Below are 13,600 nucleotides of genomic sequence, written 5' to 3'. Positions count from 1 at the left end.
ATAGATAGATAGATAGATAGATAGATAGATAGATAGACAGTTTATTATAAAAGCATACATCTAGCTTACACATTTACCCAAATTATCATACGCCTGTTTAACCGAAGTAGTTTCTCCATCCCCAACGTCCCTGACGAGAACGTCGGTCTCCTCGGCTGTGAACCGCTCCTCGCGCGCGCCTGGCAAATCCGCCGTTATAATAGGAATCCGCTATAGAACAAGCGCGCCTGCTCTTAAAGGGAGTGTGAGATGTCGCTCTGATTGGTTTATTTCACGTTACGCCCAAACCACGCCTATGAATAATGAAGCTACTTCAGACCAACCCATTTTAGATTTGCGTTGGGCGCAAGAGTCATTTATCCCGCCGGTATAATAGCAACAGCGCCCAAGACCCGCCCACAAAGTTACTTGCGTTTTGCGCTTGATACTTGCGTTTCAGATCGTTAAAATAGGCCCCAAAGTGTTAATTGTTAAAAGGATTTCAAGTAAATCCTTCAAGTTATTTTTTCAGTGTATATTGTTTGAGTAAGATTTACAAACAAAGAGTGAGTGAAATGTATTGAGTATTGCAAAGTAAACTTCAAATGAGTAAGTATAAATTACTCCACAAACTCTAACTGGCCAAGTTAAATTTACTTATGCTCTTTGTTCATTTTACCTAACTTAGTTAAATGTCCATACATGTCACATTTGCTTAAAAAATAGGAGTGCAAAAACGTGAAAATAAATAAATAAATAAATACATTTTACATCGCACCCTGGTACACTCGCACACAAACAACTCAAGACACACACATACATTTGAACATTTGACCTCTCTATCATTCTTAAAGGGTAACTAAACCCTAAAACAACTTTTTTTAGTTAATGATCTGTAAAACTGAGGCTTTATTAATGCTGTTCATTGATTCAAGTAATTGTTTTGACATTTGGCTTTAAAGTGTTTTAATTCTACAATATATGGTGTAAAAATGTCTGAGTGCTGCCCTTTTCAGGTTGAACAGTGGCTACTGCAGTTGAATTTTCCTATTGGAAGTTGTGGTGGGTGGTGACCTAAGAGGGAACCAGCTAACCATGCCCTTGCCTACAGAGAGATGCGTCTCAGATGCACGCCCCCTCTCCACTGGGCTCTGCCTACTTTTACAGCATTTTTTCAAATATTGCCAGTGGGTGGAGTCAGGCTCTGACCAGGGGTTTAGTTACCCTTTAATATGCCATAAATGGTAACGTTTGTTCTTTGCACAGGACACAGGTTGTTACTTCCTGATATTATGTGTATAAATATTACCCCTCTTCACTCAATAGATATGAGAATATAACTGTATTGCACAGGCTCTGGCTCTTCACAAAACCTGCTGAAGGCAACAATTTGAAAACCAAGGTGAGTTTTTGGAACAGAAACCTTCTGAATAAATGTTCTACCTGAAGTATTTTTGAGCTTTGTCTTTTAAATGCATTGAGAATCGCAGTGTGCAGCGTATGAGTGCATGCAGACATTTAACTTTTCCTGCTTATTCATTTCAGGTTCATCATGGCAATGCTGAAAAGTTGTCTGCTTCTTTTCATTATCTTCTCCATGGGGAATACAGAAGGTAACCAAGACATTTATTTTGTAAAAACCTAAACATTTTGGAAATATGAAATATTCTATTGACTAATAATTCTGTGGTTATTAAGGAGTTTACAGTGTATAAAGTACACATATTTTCAGCAAATTATCACACAAACACAAAATAAGCTACATAAATAAAAAATAAAAACAAATTCTTTGCAGTGACTATTACAAGAGATGTTAATGGCCTGGATGGACTGGATGGACTGGATGTTGATTTAGCCAGAAAATGCCCCGCTACATGGATGAAATTTAGACTCCGATGCTACAAGTACTTTTCTCATCCAGCTAAATGGATCACAGCAGAGGTAATGTGTACAACAAGATGATTTGGTCAAACTTAATATTAGGTGTCTTTAACTACATCTTAAAAGACAGATGTAAAGACATGTATGTACACAATAAGTGCATTCAAATTATTAATTTAAACTGATCCAAATTATTCTCTGGTGAAGTAAATACTACAGAAAAAAAAACAAATGTAATTTCTACATGGAAAAGCTAGTTCAGGCAAGAATTTAAAAAAAAACAAATTAAAGTCTATATAAGTACTTAATTCAAGCTTGTGGAAATTAAACCGTTGATATCAATGATATAAAATTAAGTAAAACCTACTCAACTTTTCTAATACTGGTGTTCCCATCGTGCACTGGGCCATGAATAATTAATAAGGTTTATTTTTCACTGTTTTCCAGCTGCATTTACTCCATTTTATCATTGCTTTTGTTGTTAGGATTACAACTTGCCGTTTTGTGACATCTGGATACATTTTCCAAACAAAATAACACAGTCATACTCAAAAACGATCTATCGAATGTTACCGTCATTGTGTAACAAGTATTATGGTCTCTGTGTTCATGTATTTTGTTAATTTTATTTACTTAGATAAAGTATGGAATTTATACAATATTTATTGTATTATTTATTTAGATATTTCTAAGTAAAGCATACACTTTAAATGTGTGGTTTAATTCAGTGTTATTTTGTTGAGTAAAAAGTTTGTTAAATTTACTTAAGTTAGTTAAGTAGATGTTACTTTATTCTATATGTGAAATTAAATAAATTAAATATTATTAAGTAATATTTACTTAATTACTTCAATTAAATGTCAAATGAATGTGAAGTTCAATAGTAAGTAGATTTTACTTGATAACAGGCAAGTTGTAGAGGGCAGTAGCAGTAAAATTTACATAATTTTACTTGTTAGTGCAAATTGTTACGAGGATTTTATCAATAGATCAATTAGAACAGACTTTGTTTGCAAATGTCTAAAATGTTGTCACTTTTGCTTTATGCTACAAAACATTTGATTTTGTATATTGACAAATATTCTGTCTCTTTAGAGAAACTGTCAAAGTCTTGGAACGAACCTCGCATCTGTGCGTAAAAAAATGGAAAATGATTTCTTGCTGAGTCTGTTGCCTTCTTCTTCCACACGTACTTGGATTGGTGCTCATAGTGCTGTAGTAAGTTCAAACGTGTGTCCTACACTCTAAAATAACACTGGGTTAAAAACTGGGGGGGATGGGGGGGGGGGGGGGGGGGGGATAATTTGGCATGGGGTCAAAACTTGTGTCATGTTCAGCGGGAGAACTTCAGACCGCCGCCCTGCGTTTCACTCGTAGCTGAAATATGCTTTGACTGAATACATCACGTCCATAAACAATCAGTGCACAGTTCTGAGAACATATTTTAATATCATAGCCTACGCATTTATGTTCTGTATATTTTTTAATACAATTTTATGCAAGGCATCATACGTTTCCATCAGTCGAAAAGACTGACGCAAATCATGCAACACTAGTGTAAAAGGTGACTCGCATGGCGCCTTTGTATGTTGCTTTGCATAAAATGTAAACAATATACAGCACAATAACGAATTTAAAGATAAAATTAAATGTACACAAACCTGTATTTTACTGAAGACATAGGCCTACACCATTTTGATGGTGCTGCGCTCTCTCCTGAAGTGACCTGTGGCAAAAGCCTGCGATAAATAACACACTCCCTGGTTTGTTACGTCTGACCCAAGCTCTGGGTAGCACAAGAAAACTACCAACATACTGAAAAAATAACCCAACATTATTTGTAGAAGAGAGTGTAAAGAGACCTATTTGTTTGTCTAAAAAATAAAAATTCAGCTTTAAAAGGCAAAGTTTCTAATGAAGATGGTTTTACTTCAAATCTGAACTTAATTGGCTTCTTCCTGAAGTCTGACAACTGTAGTGCACTCTTTGTATTCACTCTCTCTCTTCACTCTTTAGGATGGACATTGGATGTGGAGTGACGGAACTGTGTTTCTGTATACCCACTGGTGCGCTGGAGAACCTAACAATTACAAGGGTATCGAGAAATGTTTGGAGATCAACTTTACCTGTAAGAATGCAGTCTGTTTTTTAATACTTTCAATTATAATTTACAATCCTACAATTTAACATCATACAGTAACATGAAATCACTCAATTTGGATATTACAAAGTGCCTTAAATTAAATATTCCATTTCATGTTGATTTTAACACCATTATAATGATCAGAATAACTTATTTCATTATTTCACCTTACAGCTAAACGTTGCTGGAACGATGCGCGCTGTTCACACTCACTGCCCTATATTTGTGTTAAGGACCTGCGAGACCGTCATGCTGCTCCACAGTTACTTTGATTGAACTACATTTTTCCGACATTATATTGTCAAAAATGTTATTCTGAAATCAACTATCTTCTAAACTTTAATCTCTTTTCAGTATCTTCTCTGAAACATTCCTCAAATTAATAAAAGCATTGAAAAAGCAAACTGTGCATTGTGGATGATAATGTATGTCAAAATATAAGTATATTGTGTTACAAGGTTTGAGGAAATAGTTATTAAAATAGCATTAAATGATATTAATTCTTTATTTCAGACCCATGGGTCCATATAAATAACTTACAACATCCATAGACAAAAACAACATAATAAATTAAAATACATACAAGCTTTCTCTCCAATGCTTCCAGAAACAAGAAAAATACCTTGTTTCACTCAACACAATATTGTTTAAGTCTCTTATGATACTATTTTTAGAATCATTCATCCGACATATGAAACTATACATATACTTCCTCAAGACAGCATTCAACGTGAGTATATTATTAGCCACAAACATTTGACTTGCACTTGACCACCTTGGGACCTTAAGTAAAATTCTAAGAGCATCATTATATGCCACCTGTAACTTTCTCATCTTTGCTTTAGAATATTTACACCACAGGTGGGCTGTATAAAAGGAAGCACAGTATGCTCTGAATAGAGTTATTTTCACATCGTCTGAACACATAGAAAACTTACGAGCCAGCATATTGGCTTGCCCATACAATTTACAGCACTGGCGCTGCACATCATCATCATCATTTAAATCATCTTTAATGATGTGGCCTAGGTACTTTACTTTAGTTACTACATTTAAAGCTTTATCATCTAAATATAAAGAAGGAAAATTAATCTTTTGGTCCTCTTGGGTTTTAACAATCATAATTACACTCTTTTTAATATTAAATTTTATGTCATGCTGCTTACCATAATTTGAGCAAATTCGAAGCAATTGTTGTAGGCCTACACTATACGGAGACATAATGACAACATCATCCGCATACATCAAATGATTAAAAATGCTATCACCTATCAGACATCCAGTCTTACAGTCATTTAGCTCCACAGAAAGACCATCCATGTAGAGATTAAAAAGAAGGGGTGACAATAACCCACCCTGCCGAACCCCATTTGTCATATAGAACGGTTCCGAAACGGAATTACCCCATTGTACTTTTAAGGTTTGATGTATATACCAAAAGAGTAAAATTCTTATAATATAAGGGGGAACTCCTCTTTCTTGTAATTTTAAAAAAAGCTTAGAATGATTTATTCGATCAAACGCCTTGGAAGCATCTAAAAAACACATGAAAACTGTGGAATTATGAGAATTATACTTACTAACTACTTCTTTTAATGAATATATGCATAGATCAGTGCCAAGCTTACTTTTAAAACCAAATTGGTTATCCGTAGTTATTAAATATTCTTTGATCCTATCCATGAGGATTTGCTCAAATATTTTAGAAAGCACACTTGCCAATGCAATTGGCCTGTAGTTTTCTGTCGCAGTTATTTTACCAGTTTTATCCTTAATAACAGGCAATAGTAATACTGTTATCATCGAATCAGGTAACACAGCATGAGATAAAAAACCTGAAAAACACAAAGCAAGTAATACAGTAACCCTTGAACTAGCGTGTTTCAAATGTTCAGCTGTTATTTGGTCAGGACCACATGCTTTATTCACAGCAAGTTTATCAATTGCGAACTTAACCTCATCAGGTGTAATAATCATATCTTCTTCATTCGACACATGACCAACTTCAAATTCTTTCCTCGCAACACAATTAAAAAGAGCTTCATAATGTTTTCTCCACAGGTTAACAATATTCTCGGCTCCAACAGCCCCATCAATACAAGTCGGCAGTGGTATTTTTCTGTTGTTGATAGCCTTAACTTCTTTCCAAAAGTCATAGCCATTATTTTGCTGCAGGTTCTAAGCCATTGAGTTTGCTCTCATGGTCAGCTCATTCCTTTTTATATATCGCAGAGCATATTTGAATTTAGCATTTGCCAATTTCTTTTCCTCAAATTCTGGACCATACCTAGCTTTACCTGTTAAAACCCAGTTTTTAAAAGCAACTCTGGCCTTCAGATGTAATTCAGAAACAAATTCATTCCATCCGGCCCTAAAATTATATTTTTTAACCCTTTTTTGACAGAAAGGTCTACTAGCATCATTTAAGCAGTCCACTATTTCATCATACATCTTACATAGCTTGTCGTTATGCTTTGGATTCTTACAACCCGCATTAACACACACAATTGTCTCAGTAGGCACTTTTATATTGCTCAGCTTTTCCTCTGTCAATAATTTATATCTCCAAAGGTCATTTACTGTGAGTCTTGCCCAGTCTAATTTGCCACTTTTTATGGAGTTTTCACATTTAGTCATCTCAGGTAAACTTTCAACATTTAACATAATTGAAATTGGTATGTGATCTGTTGTAGCTAAGTCATATAATATTTCAAGTTTATCTAGGGAATCGTGAGCATCTGCTGTACATATACAGTGATCCAGCCAAGATGTTGTATTCCATGCCTCACTGATATATGTATAGCTTTCTGCTGGCAATAGTAATTGACTGGAAAGAGCCAACTTGCTATCCTGGCAGAACCTGATTAGCTGTTGGCCAAACAAAGAATTATTATCAGATATATCAGCGTTTAGATCCCACAAATATACTTGTACATACATTGTCTTTGATAAAAGCACTTATAAAAGCAAGCCTATTCATATATTCATCTTCATTTTGGCTGCATTCATATGGAGTATACACATTCAGAATCACAAAAACCTTTTCATTATGCTCCACTTTGATTGCGATACACCAGTCTACCTCTAGCCTAATCACAGTGATCAGAGGATCGTATTTCTTATGCCAAAAAATGGCCACACCCCCAGGTATTCTGCCACGCAATATTCTCATACTTAAGTCAGTTGTGGATTCACCAACTCCATGGAAATCATCATGCAAGGAATTAAGTTTATCTAGATCTTGTTTAGATAAAAACGTCTCTTGTAAACATAGAATGTCCACTTTCTCCAAGAGTTTGTCAATAACAATCCGTTGTGCTTTATCACTCATATTCCGACCCAAGCGCAGCCCTCTGGAGTTATATGACAGAACTCTAAGATACATCGTTTATTCTCATGACTTCAAAGCCGTAGACGCAAGCGCCTCAGATGCCGACATCCTTCTTAAGCTACTAGTTGTTACTACATCCACTGGGCCTGCATTTGCCCTGGGTTTGCGTGGCTCAAAAAATCGACGTACAAATACTCCATGAGGCCAAATCTGTGGCTCATATACATCTTCCACCTTATCACATTCAACCGTTACTTTAAAGGAGCTATATCGATTCTGAGCAGTGTCCATCTTTTGGCAAATAACATCATGATGGAGTTTTTCCTTCAAATAATTAGTCAGTGTCTCAGCGTCAAGATCAGGCAAAAACTTTGTGGCAAAAACACTCACCCGCTTTGTTTTCACAGCTTGTATATTCCCCTCAGGGCAAGTTCCAACAATACCGTATGGCTTCTTGCCTCTTGATTGATTTAGACGAAGTCTTGGTTGTGCATTCGCGTCCTCACTCACATGTTTCAGCCGGCGACCCTCCTTCACCACACGGCTCCATGTAGGCGACACAGCCAAGTTACCCGAGTTTACCTCCGTCGCACTATCCACTACAGCGACATCCAGATCCAACGTCCCAGCCAACGGCACAGCCCTCAGCCCCCTCTGAGTCGGGGGCCTCCTCCTCTCCAAACCGGGTGGCAGTCGCCGTCACACCACTCGCTCTGCCCAGCTCAGGCCATCCACAATCCGAGGACACACGACGCACCTCCCGGAGTCCACTCCGGGTCGGCTCCATGTCACACCGGGAGAAGGGCGCGTCCCCCCCTCCGCCAGGTTCAGATTGTTCAATCACACATACTCGTTGGTTTATCCCTGCCGTGACAAGCCGAAGATCTTCACAGATAGTAGTCTGCATAGACATGGCCTGTCTCATATCAGAGATATCCGAGCTTAAATGCTCAATTTTCCCAATCAGGCAGGAAATATCAAGGCTATTGAAAGTAACCGGTGGTAGATCGTCTAGGTAGTGTGACACAAAACGAGGTATGTTTTCACCTGCCTCGTTAAGCAGTTTTAAACAGCTCTTGACATTGTTCACATCTTTTTGCGGACCCTTATGTGCCACACAGCGTTGAGAGGAACTAGGGCAAAGATCAAAGAGAACTTTTTTAGAGTTCTCAATCCATTCCGTCCCAAAGTGATTCACAGCCAATAAAATGATGTCATCCTGGTTCAAAGTCTTCATCTTAATAGCGAGAAAGTTTAAAAATACATCCTCCACTATTACTTGTCCATCAGTAGTCGTGTATATTACTGGTTTAATTCGAGATTTACTCAAAGCACTGGGTGCATTCCTGCCACATGCACCCGCCATCTTGTAAATATCAGGGGAACAGGGGAACCGAGTCCGACTGTGAATAAACCCGCAGACAGGAGCAGAAGAACCGCCTGATAATCTTCAGGGGCGGGGTTTATGCTGTAACTGCACACATGCTTCATCATTGGCAAAGAAGACATTTGCATGTTTGTTTCCTGGATTATAAGCAAATATAGAACTCATCCAGGGCACTTTTTGTGTTCTGTCTTATAAAATATCGCATTATTTTGGTGTGACACCTCTGCAAACAAATCAGAGATTAAGTGAACTGTTTGAACGAATCAAACTGAATCACAAACCATTTCAGACCATTTTCTAAACCGGTTTAATTAGATCAATAGTGATTCGCTCACTATTCTGGCTTTGCTAATTCTGATTCTAAACAGCTGATAGAAAACACAAAGGAATATTCTCGAGTCGAAAGTAATCTACAATATCAGAAAATGATCTATGAGACAAAAGGTCCCTGCTGGCTAATTAACATTCGACCTCTCCCATACAACCTCACTTCCTCTCAGAAACAACTAAGAACTCACACAAGAACATGGTTTAATGTGAATGTTTATCATTGACTCTTATGTTTTTGGTGTCATTTGAAATGTCTCAAAGTGAGTGGTACAGATATATCATATCCAGATAGATAAAATAAAAGGAAATAAGGTTTAGAGAAGTTTAGAGAAAACTGGTTCAGAGATAAGGCCAGATAAGGCAGCCCCCCTTTTGTTGAACAGAAGCCATTTGAGGGTGGTCTCCCCCATCCCCCATATCACCTGGTCAAAGAGGATAAAGGAAGGTGTTTTCGCTCTCTCTGGCCTCTTCTTTGCTGGACATGAATAGGTTAGGGGTCGGCAATAGGCGGCCCACGGGCCAAAACTGGCCCGCCAGCAATATTTTCTGGCCCGCCGGATTATTTTGGAAGTCCGTTTTTTTTTTTTTTTTTTCAGCCTATTTTTATTTTACAATAACGGTTTACAAATAGGCCCTGTGTATCATTCGTTACTTATTATTTATTCGGGTATAACACACTGATAAATAATAGCCTATGTATTACCTGATAAAAAATATTTGCACTAAATGCTGCACAAAACTCTTCCACTACTTGAGAAAAGCCGTACCCGCGCGGCGATTTCACGGCCGCATACTGTGTGAAACGCGCATAAGGAATCATGCGGCGCGGGATTAAATTTTAAATTGGCGCTGTTGCTATTTTCCCGGCGGGATAAATGACTCTTGTGCCAGGCGCAAATCTAAAATGGGTTGGTCTGAAGTAGCTTCATTATTCATAGGTGTGGTTTGGGCGTAACGTGAAATAAACCAATCAGAGCGTCATCTCACATTCCCTTTAAGAGCAGACGCGCTTGTTCTAAAGCGGATTCCTATTATAACGGCGGATTTGCCAGACGCGCACCAGGTGCGGTTCACAGCCAAGGAGAGCAACGCTCTTGTCAGGGACGTTGGGGATGGAGAAACCCACCCAAATTAACTTCGGTTAAAAAGGCGTATGATAATTTGGGCAAATGTGTAAGCTAGATATGCTTTTATAATAAATTGTCTATCTATCTATCTATCTATCTATCTATCGTAATAATGTATGATTTGCAAAAATGAAAACTGCTGCTTCTGTGTAGATGAGAGAGTGTATGTGCGTTGTGCACACGCTACATTGATTATGGCCAAGCATGCACCCTTAAAATAGCATATGAATAACATGCGCAACGCGCCACTGACTTTAAACTATTTTTTCCTGGTTAGTGGCGCAATTGTTTTCTAAACCTGCAAAATAGCATGAAGGAACGTTTGCGCTGGGACACGCCTCCTTTTTTGCGCTGAACCGCCCAGGGAGCGCAAGTTCATTCCATAGTTTAGCGATGTGCGTCTGTGGAGGGAAAAGCGCGCTTTGCGCGTGTGCAAAATAGGAATGATACATGCGTCGGTGTACAAAGTCAATTGACCTATGGCTAAGCCACGCCCCCTCCACTCACTCGGACAAACAGTCAACATTCGGTAACAGGCGCTATGGCAGCTGTCACAGTAGGAGACATTTCACAGGAGGCAATTGATGATTTTTGGAGACAGAAAGATTATATATCATCTCAAAGTCACCAAAGGGGCCTTAACTATGCATTGGAGGGTTATATTAATCATTTTATTTTGAGTAGGTCGATGAAAAGCTTCAGCTCCAGACAAAGATTTAACGTTACAGGTCAGTGTGTAAACGTTATAGTTTGGTGCTAATTCGCTTCAAACGCTCGCTTTATACGCGCGTCCTATTCGCTTTGGACGCGCAAATGGATTCAAAATGTTCAAGCGTCGAAGTAGACGCGATACGCGCGAATTTGACGCTCTATTCGCGTTTGGTGTGAACGCAGCATAATGAACAGGCTGCAATGTCAAGATTGCAATGCTGGAATGTGTGTGTGTGTGTGTCAGAGAGAGAGAGGCGCGGGCGCGATCGAACAGTGGAAACATAAAAACATACTTCATTTTGTTCATACAGGACATCATTAAAACTGCAAAGTGTTTAGCCTACTTATATTTGTGTAAAACACAACATTGTGCTTTTGTCAAACTGTACTCTTGTCAAACTGCAACGCAGCTAGAAGCTAGGCTAAGGTTACGTTAGAGATGTTAAAGATAACGTTCAAATACGTTGTTGACTTACCTTAGAACAGATGTAGACATCCTTGTTTAATTTATCCACGTTTAGTTGGTGTTGTGGTCTAAGTTACCGCATAAATTAATCCAGAGCAGACACTTATCTCGGTTGAGATGTGGCTTGGGAAAGGGTAAAAAATACACACCGTCGCCCAGCCTCTCAGGATACCTAGTGTTGGAGTTGAATGTACCCCATGCACACCGTTTGACCATTTTAAACTTAAAATGACAAGAAAAAAACAGATAAAAACGATTGAAAACTGACTAACTGCAATGCATTTCAATGGACGTGGACGCAGAGAATGTCCGAGTGTATTGGGTTGCTATGCGCACTGTGATTGGCTCATCGCGTTTGGGGGCGTGGCTTAGCCATAGGTCAATTGCGCTGGGTGCAAGATAGGGCCCAGAGGGTATTTTAAGCGTTGCTGAATAGAACCTTGTGGGAGCGGGACGAGAAGGAAAAAACAACCTCCTTAAATCATAGGTGTGTATGTGTGTGTCCCGAATAAATAATAATAATAAAAAAAGGAATAAAGTTCAAAAGTCGGACTCTAAGCAAATGAGGCATGATTGCTATTCACACCTTTATTAAAATGGCTGTAATATGTTAACACAATAGTGGGCAACTTGATCTGTTTAAAATTATTTCATTGATATATGCAATGTAGACGTTAAGAGTATTAATTAAGAGTATTTAATTTGTATCCATAGGGCTACTCCATGTAGCTGGCCCGCCATCTACTGGCTAAAAAAAAAAATTGGACCGCGGCCAAAGTTACTTGCCGACCCCTGGAATAGGTGGTCTCTCCCCCTCTCTCTCTCTCTCTCTCTCTCTCTCAGCTACAAGCTGGGTAAGATGATTTGGTGTAATCAATGTATAACCATGTTCTAGATATTTGAATTGATTGTGGAATTGATCTCTGATATCTGAAATATTAAAAAGTTACATGTGATTATAACTGATTTTGACTTTGTTCATTTAATGGTTAAAAGGAATAGTCAAACATTCGCTCACTTTTAGTGAGGCACAGATATTATTAAAACCTTTCATTTATGGAGTCAGATGAAATAACGTGTAAATATATATGATTAATGTATTGCAAATTTAACCAACCAATACTTTGCATTAGTGAGGACAGAACACGTGATAACCTTCCCCATGTATTGGCGAACCACCATTGGACCAATATATCGGGCCTTACAATGGTATCGCAAAATTTTAAAACAATGAAAATCATTTTATTTCAGCGATCTGCATCAAAGGCAGCAAATTGGTTTTGGTTTAGGCCTATTTTTAGATTAAACTAGTTTTAATAACATACTTCATTTTATTTGTAAATTGGTCATCAGTTAATTTTACATTTGCACAATTATTTCGCCAATTTATTATCTTGGAAATGTGGGTGATTTCAGTGAGCAAACATACTCATGCAGTGATCCTGCAGTTAAGCAGTGTGACACTCTCAGGGTCATATTCTTAAAGGTCATATCATTTTTCTGTCAGTGTCTGGGTAATTTTAAGAATAAATGCAATGAATGACTTACAATTTATGATTTATGTTTGATAGTTTTTATTTTTTTATTTTTTTAACATTTATTTTGTTTTCAGCAGTATGGACGAGAAACTAACTAAACGCTGCAAACAATCTTGATTTTTTTTTCAGTAGCATAACAGTGGTCCTGTCCATAAAACATAAAGGTAGAAATGTATAGAATGAGATCAAGATCATAATCAAATAGAAAATCTCACCTTAAGTTTCCTTGATAGTGGTAAAGTCCAGATGCAGTGATGAGGACAGCTCAAGATATCCACTCCTGCTCCAGTTCTGTAGGATGATGACGAGTCAGGGAACAAAACACAGGTGTGGGTGAAGAAGTGTTGATCCTACAAATAATACAAACCACTTGTTTTTAATCTTTTTTTTTTATTAATTAATATCCCTAATTAGCAAATATGTAGTTAGAGCAGTGTCCAGGAGGATTCGAGTAGGATACCTGTTTAGTAGGCTATAGGGTTGTTTACTAGTCAAAGTGCCCACATCTCTGTGCTTTTCTCAGTCTCTGTGATCTTCTGGTTTGATGTCTCGGTTCCCTCCTTCAATGTGTGTCTGAGAGACTTTTCACCTGATTCATCATCATCTTCATTCAGGTGAAATCTGCTCACTTAAAATTAAAGCACGTCACCTCAACAACACATTATTTTAGGAATCACTCTTGAATGGAGCACAGGAGTGGCGGCGCC

General features: G+C 38.0%; 1 protein-coding gene across 1 annotated transcript; it reads left to right on the top strand.

Moving 5' to 3' along the window:
• Positions 1 to 1,291: 1,291 nt before the first annotated feature.
• Positions 1,292 to 4,401, top strand: LOC311084113 (ladderlectin-like). Its single transcript, XM_084115964.1, has 6 exons — positions 1,292 to 1,381; positions 1,525 to 1,592; positions 1,775 to 1,920; positions 2,956 to 3,078; positions 3,877 to 3,988; positions 4,178 to 4,401. Exons 2-6 carry the CDS (start codon positions 1,532 to 1,534, stop codon positions 4,273 to 4,275), a joined length of 540 nt encoding a protein of 179 aa, XP_083972090.1. The 5' UTR covers positions 1,292 to 1,381; positions 1,525 to 1,531; the 3' UTR covers positions 4,276 to 4,401.
• Positions 4,402 to 13,600: the final 9,199 nt, after the last annotated feature.

Source organism: Abramis brama, assembly GCF_963993115.1.
Source record: "Abramis brama genome assembly, chromosome: 6".
Taxonomy (NCBI): domain Eukaryota; kingdom Metazoa; phylum Chordata; class Actinopteri; order Cypriniformes; family Leuciscidae; genus Abramis; species Abramis brama.
The sequence above is the reverse complement of the archived record's forward strand: the minus strand, read 5'-3'. Positions and strand labels throughout refer to the sequence as shown.

What these genes read in the sequence shown, in the direction of transcription:
- LOC311084113 (XM_084115964.1), top strand. Translation starts at nt 1,532, where the DNA reads ATGGCAATGCTGAAAAGTTGTCTGCTTCTTTTCATTATCTTCTCCATG. An exon ending in CTCCATGGGGAATACAGAAG is followed by an intron (nt 1,593 to 1,774) that starts GTAACCAAGACA and finishes AATTCTTTGCAG; the next exon opens with TGACTATTACAAGAGATGTT. An exon ending in TTTGGAGATCAACTTTACCT is followed by an intron (nt 3,989 to 4,177) that starts GTAAGAATGCAG and finishes TTCACCTTACAG; the next exon opens with CTAAACGTTGCTGGAACGAT.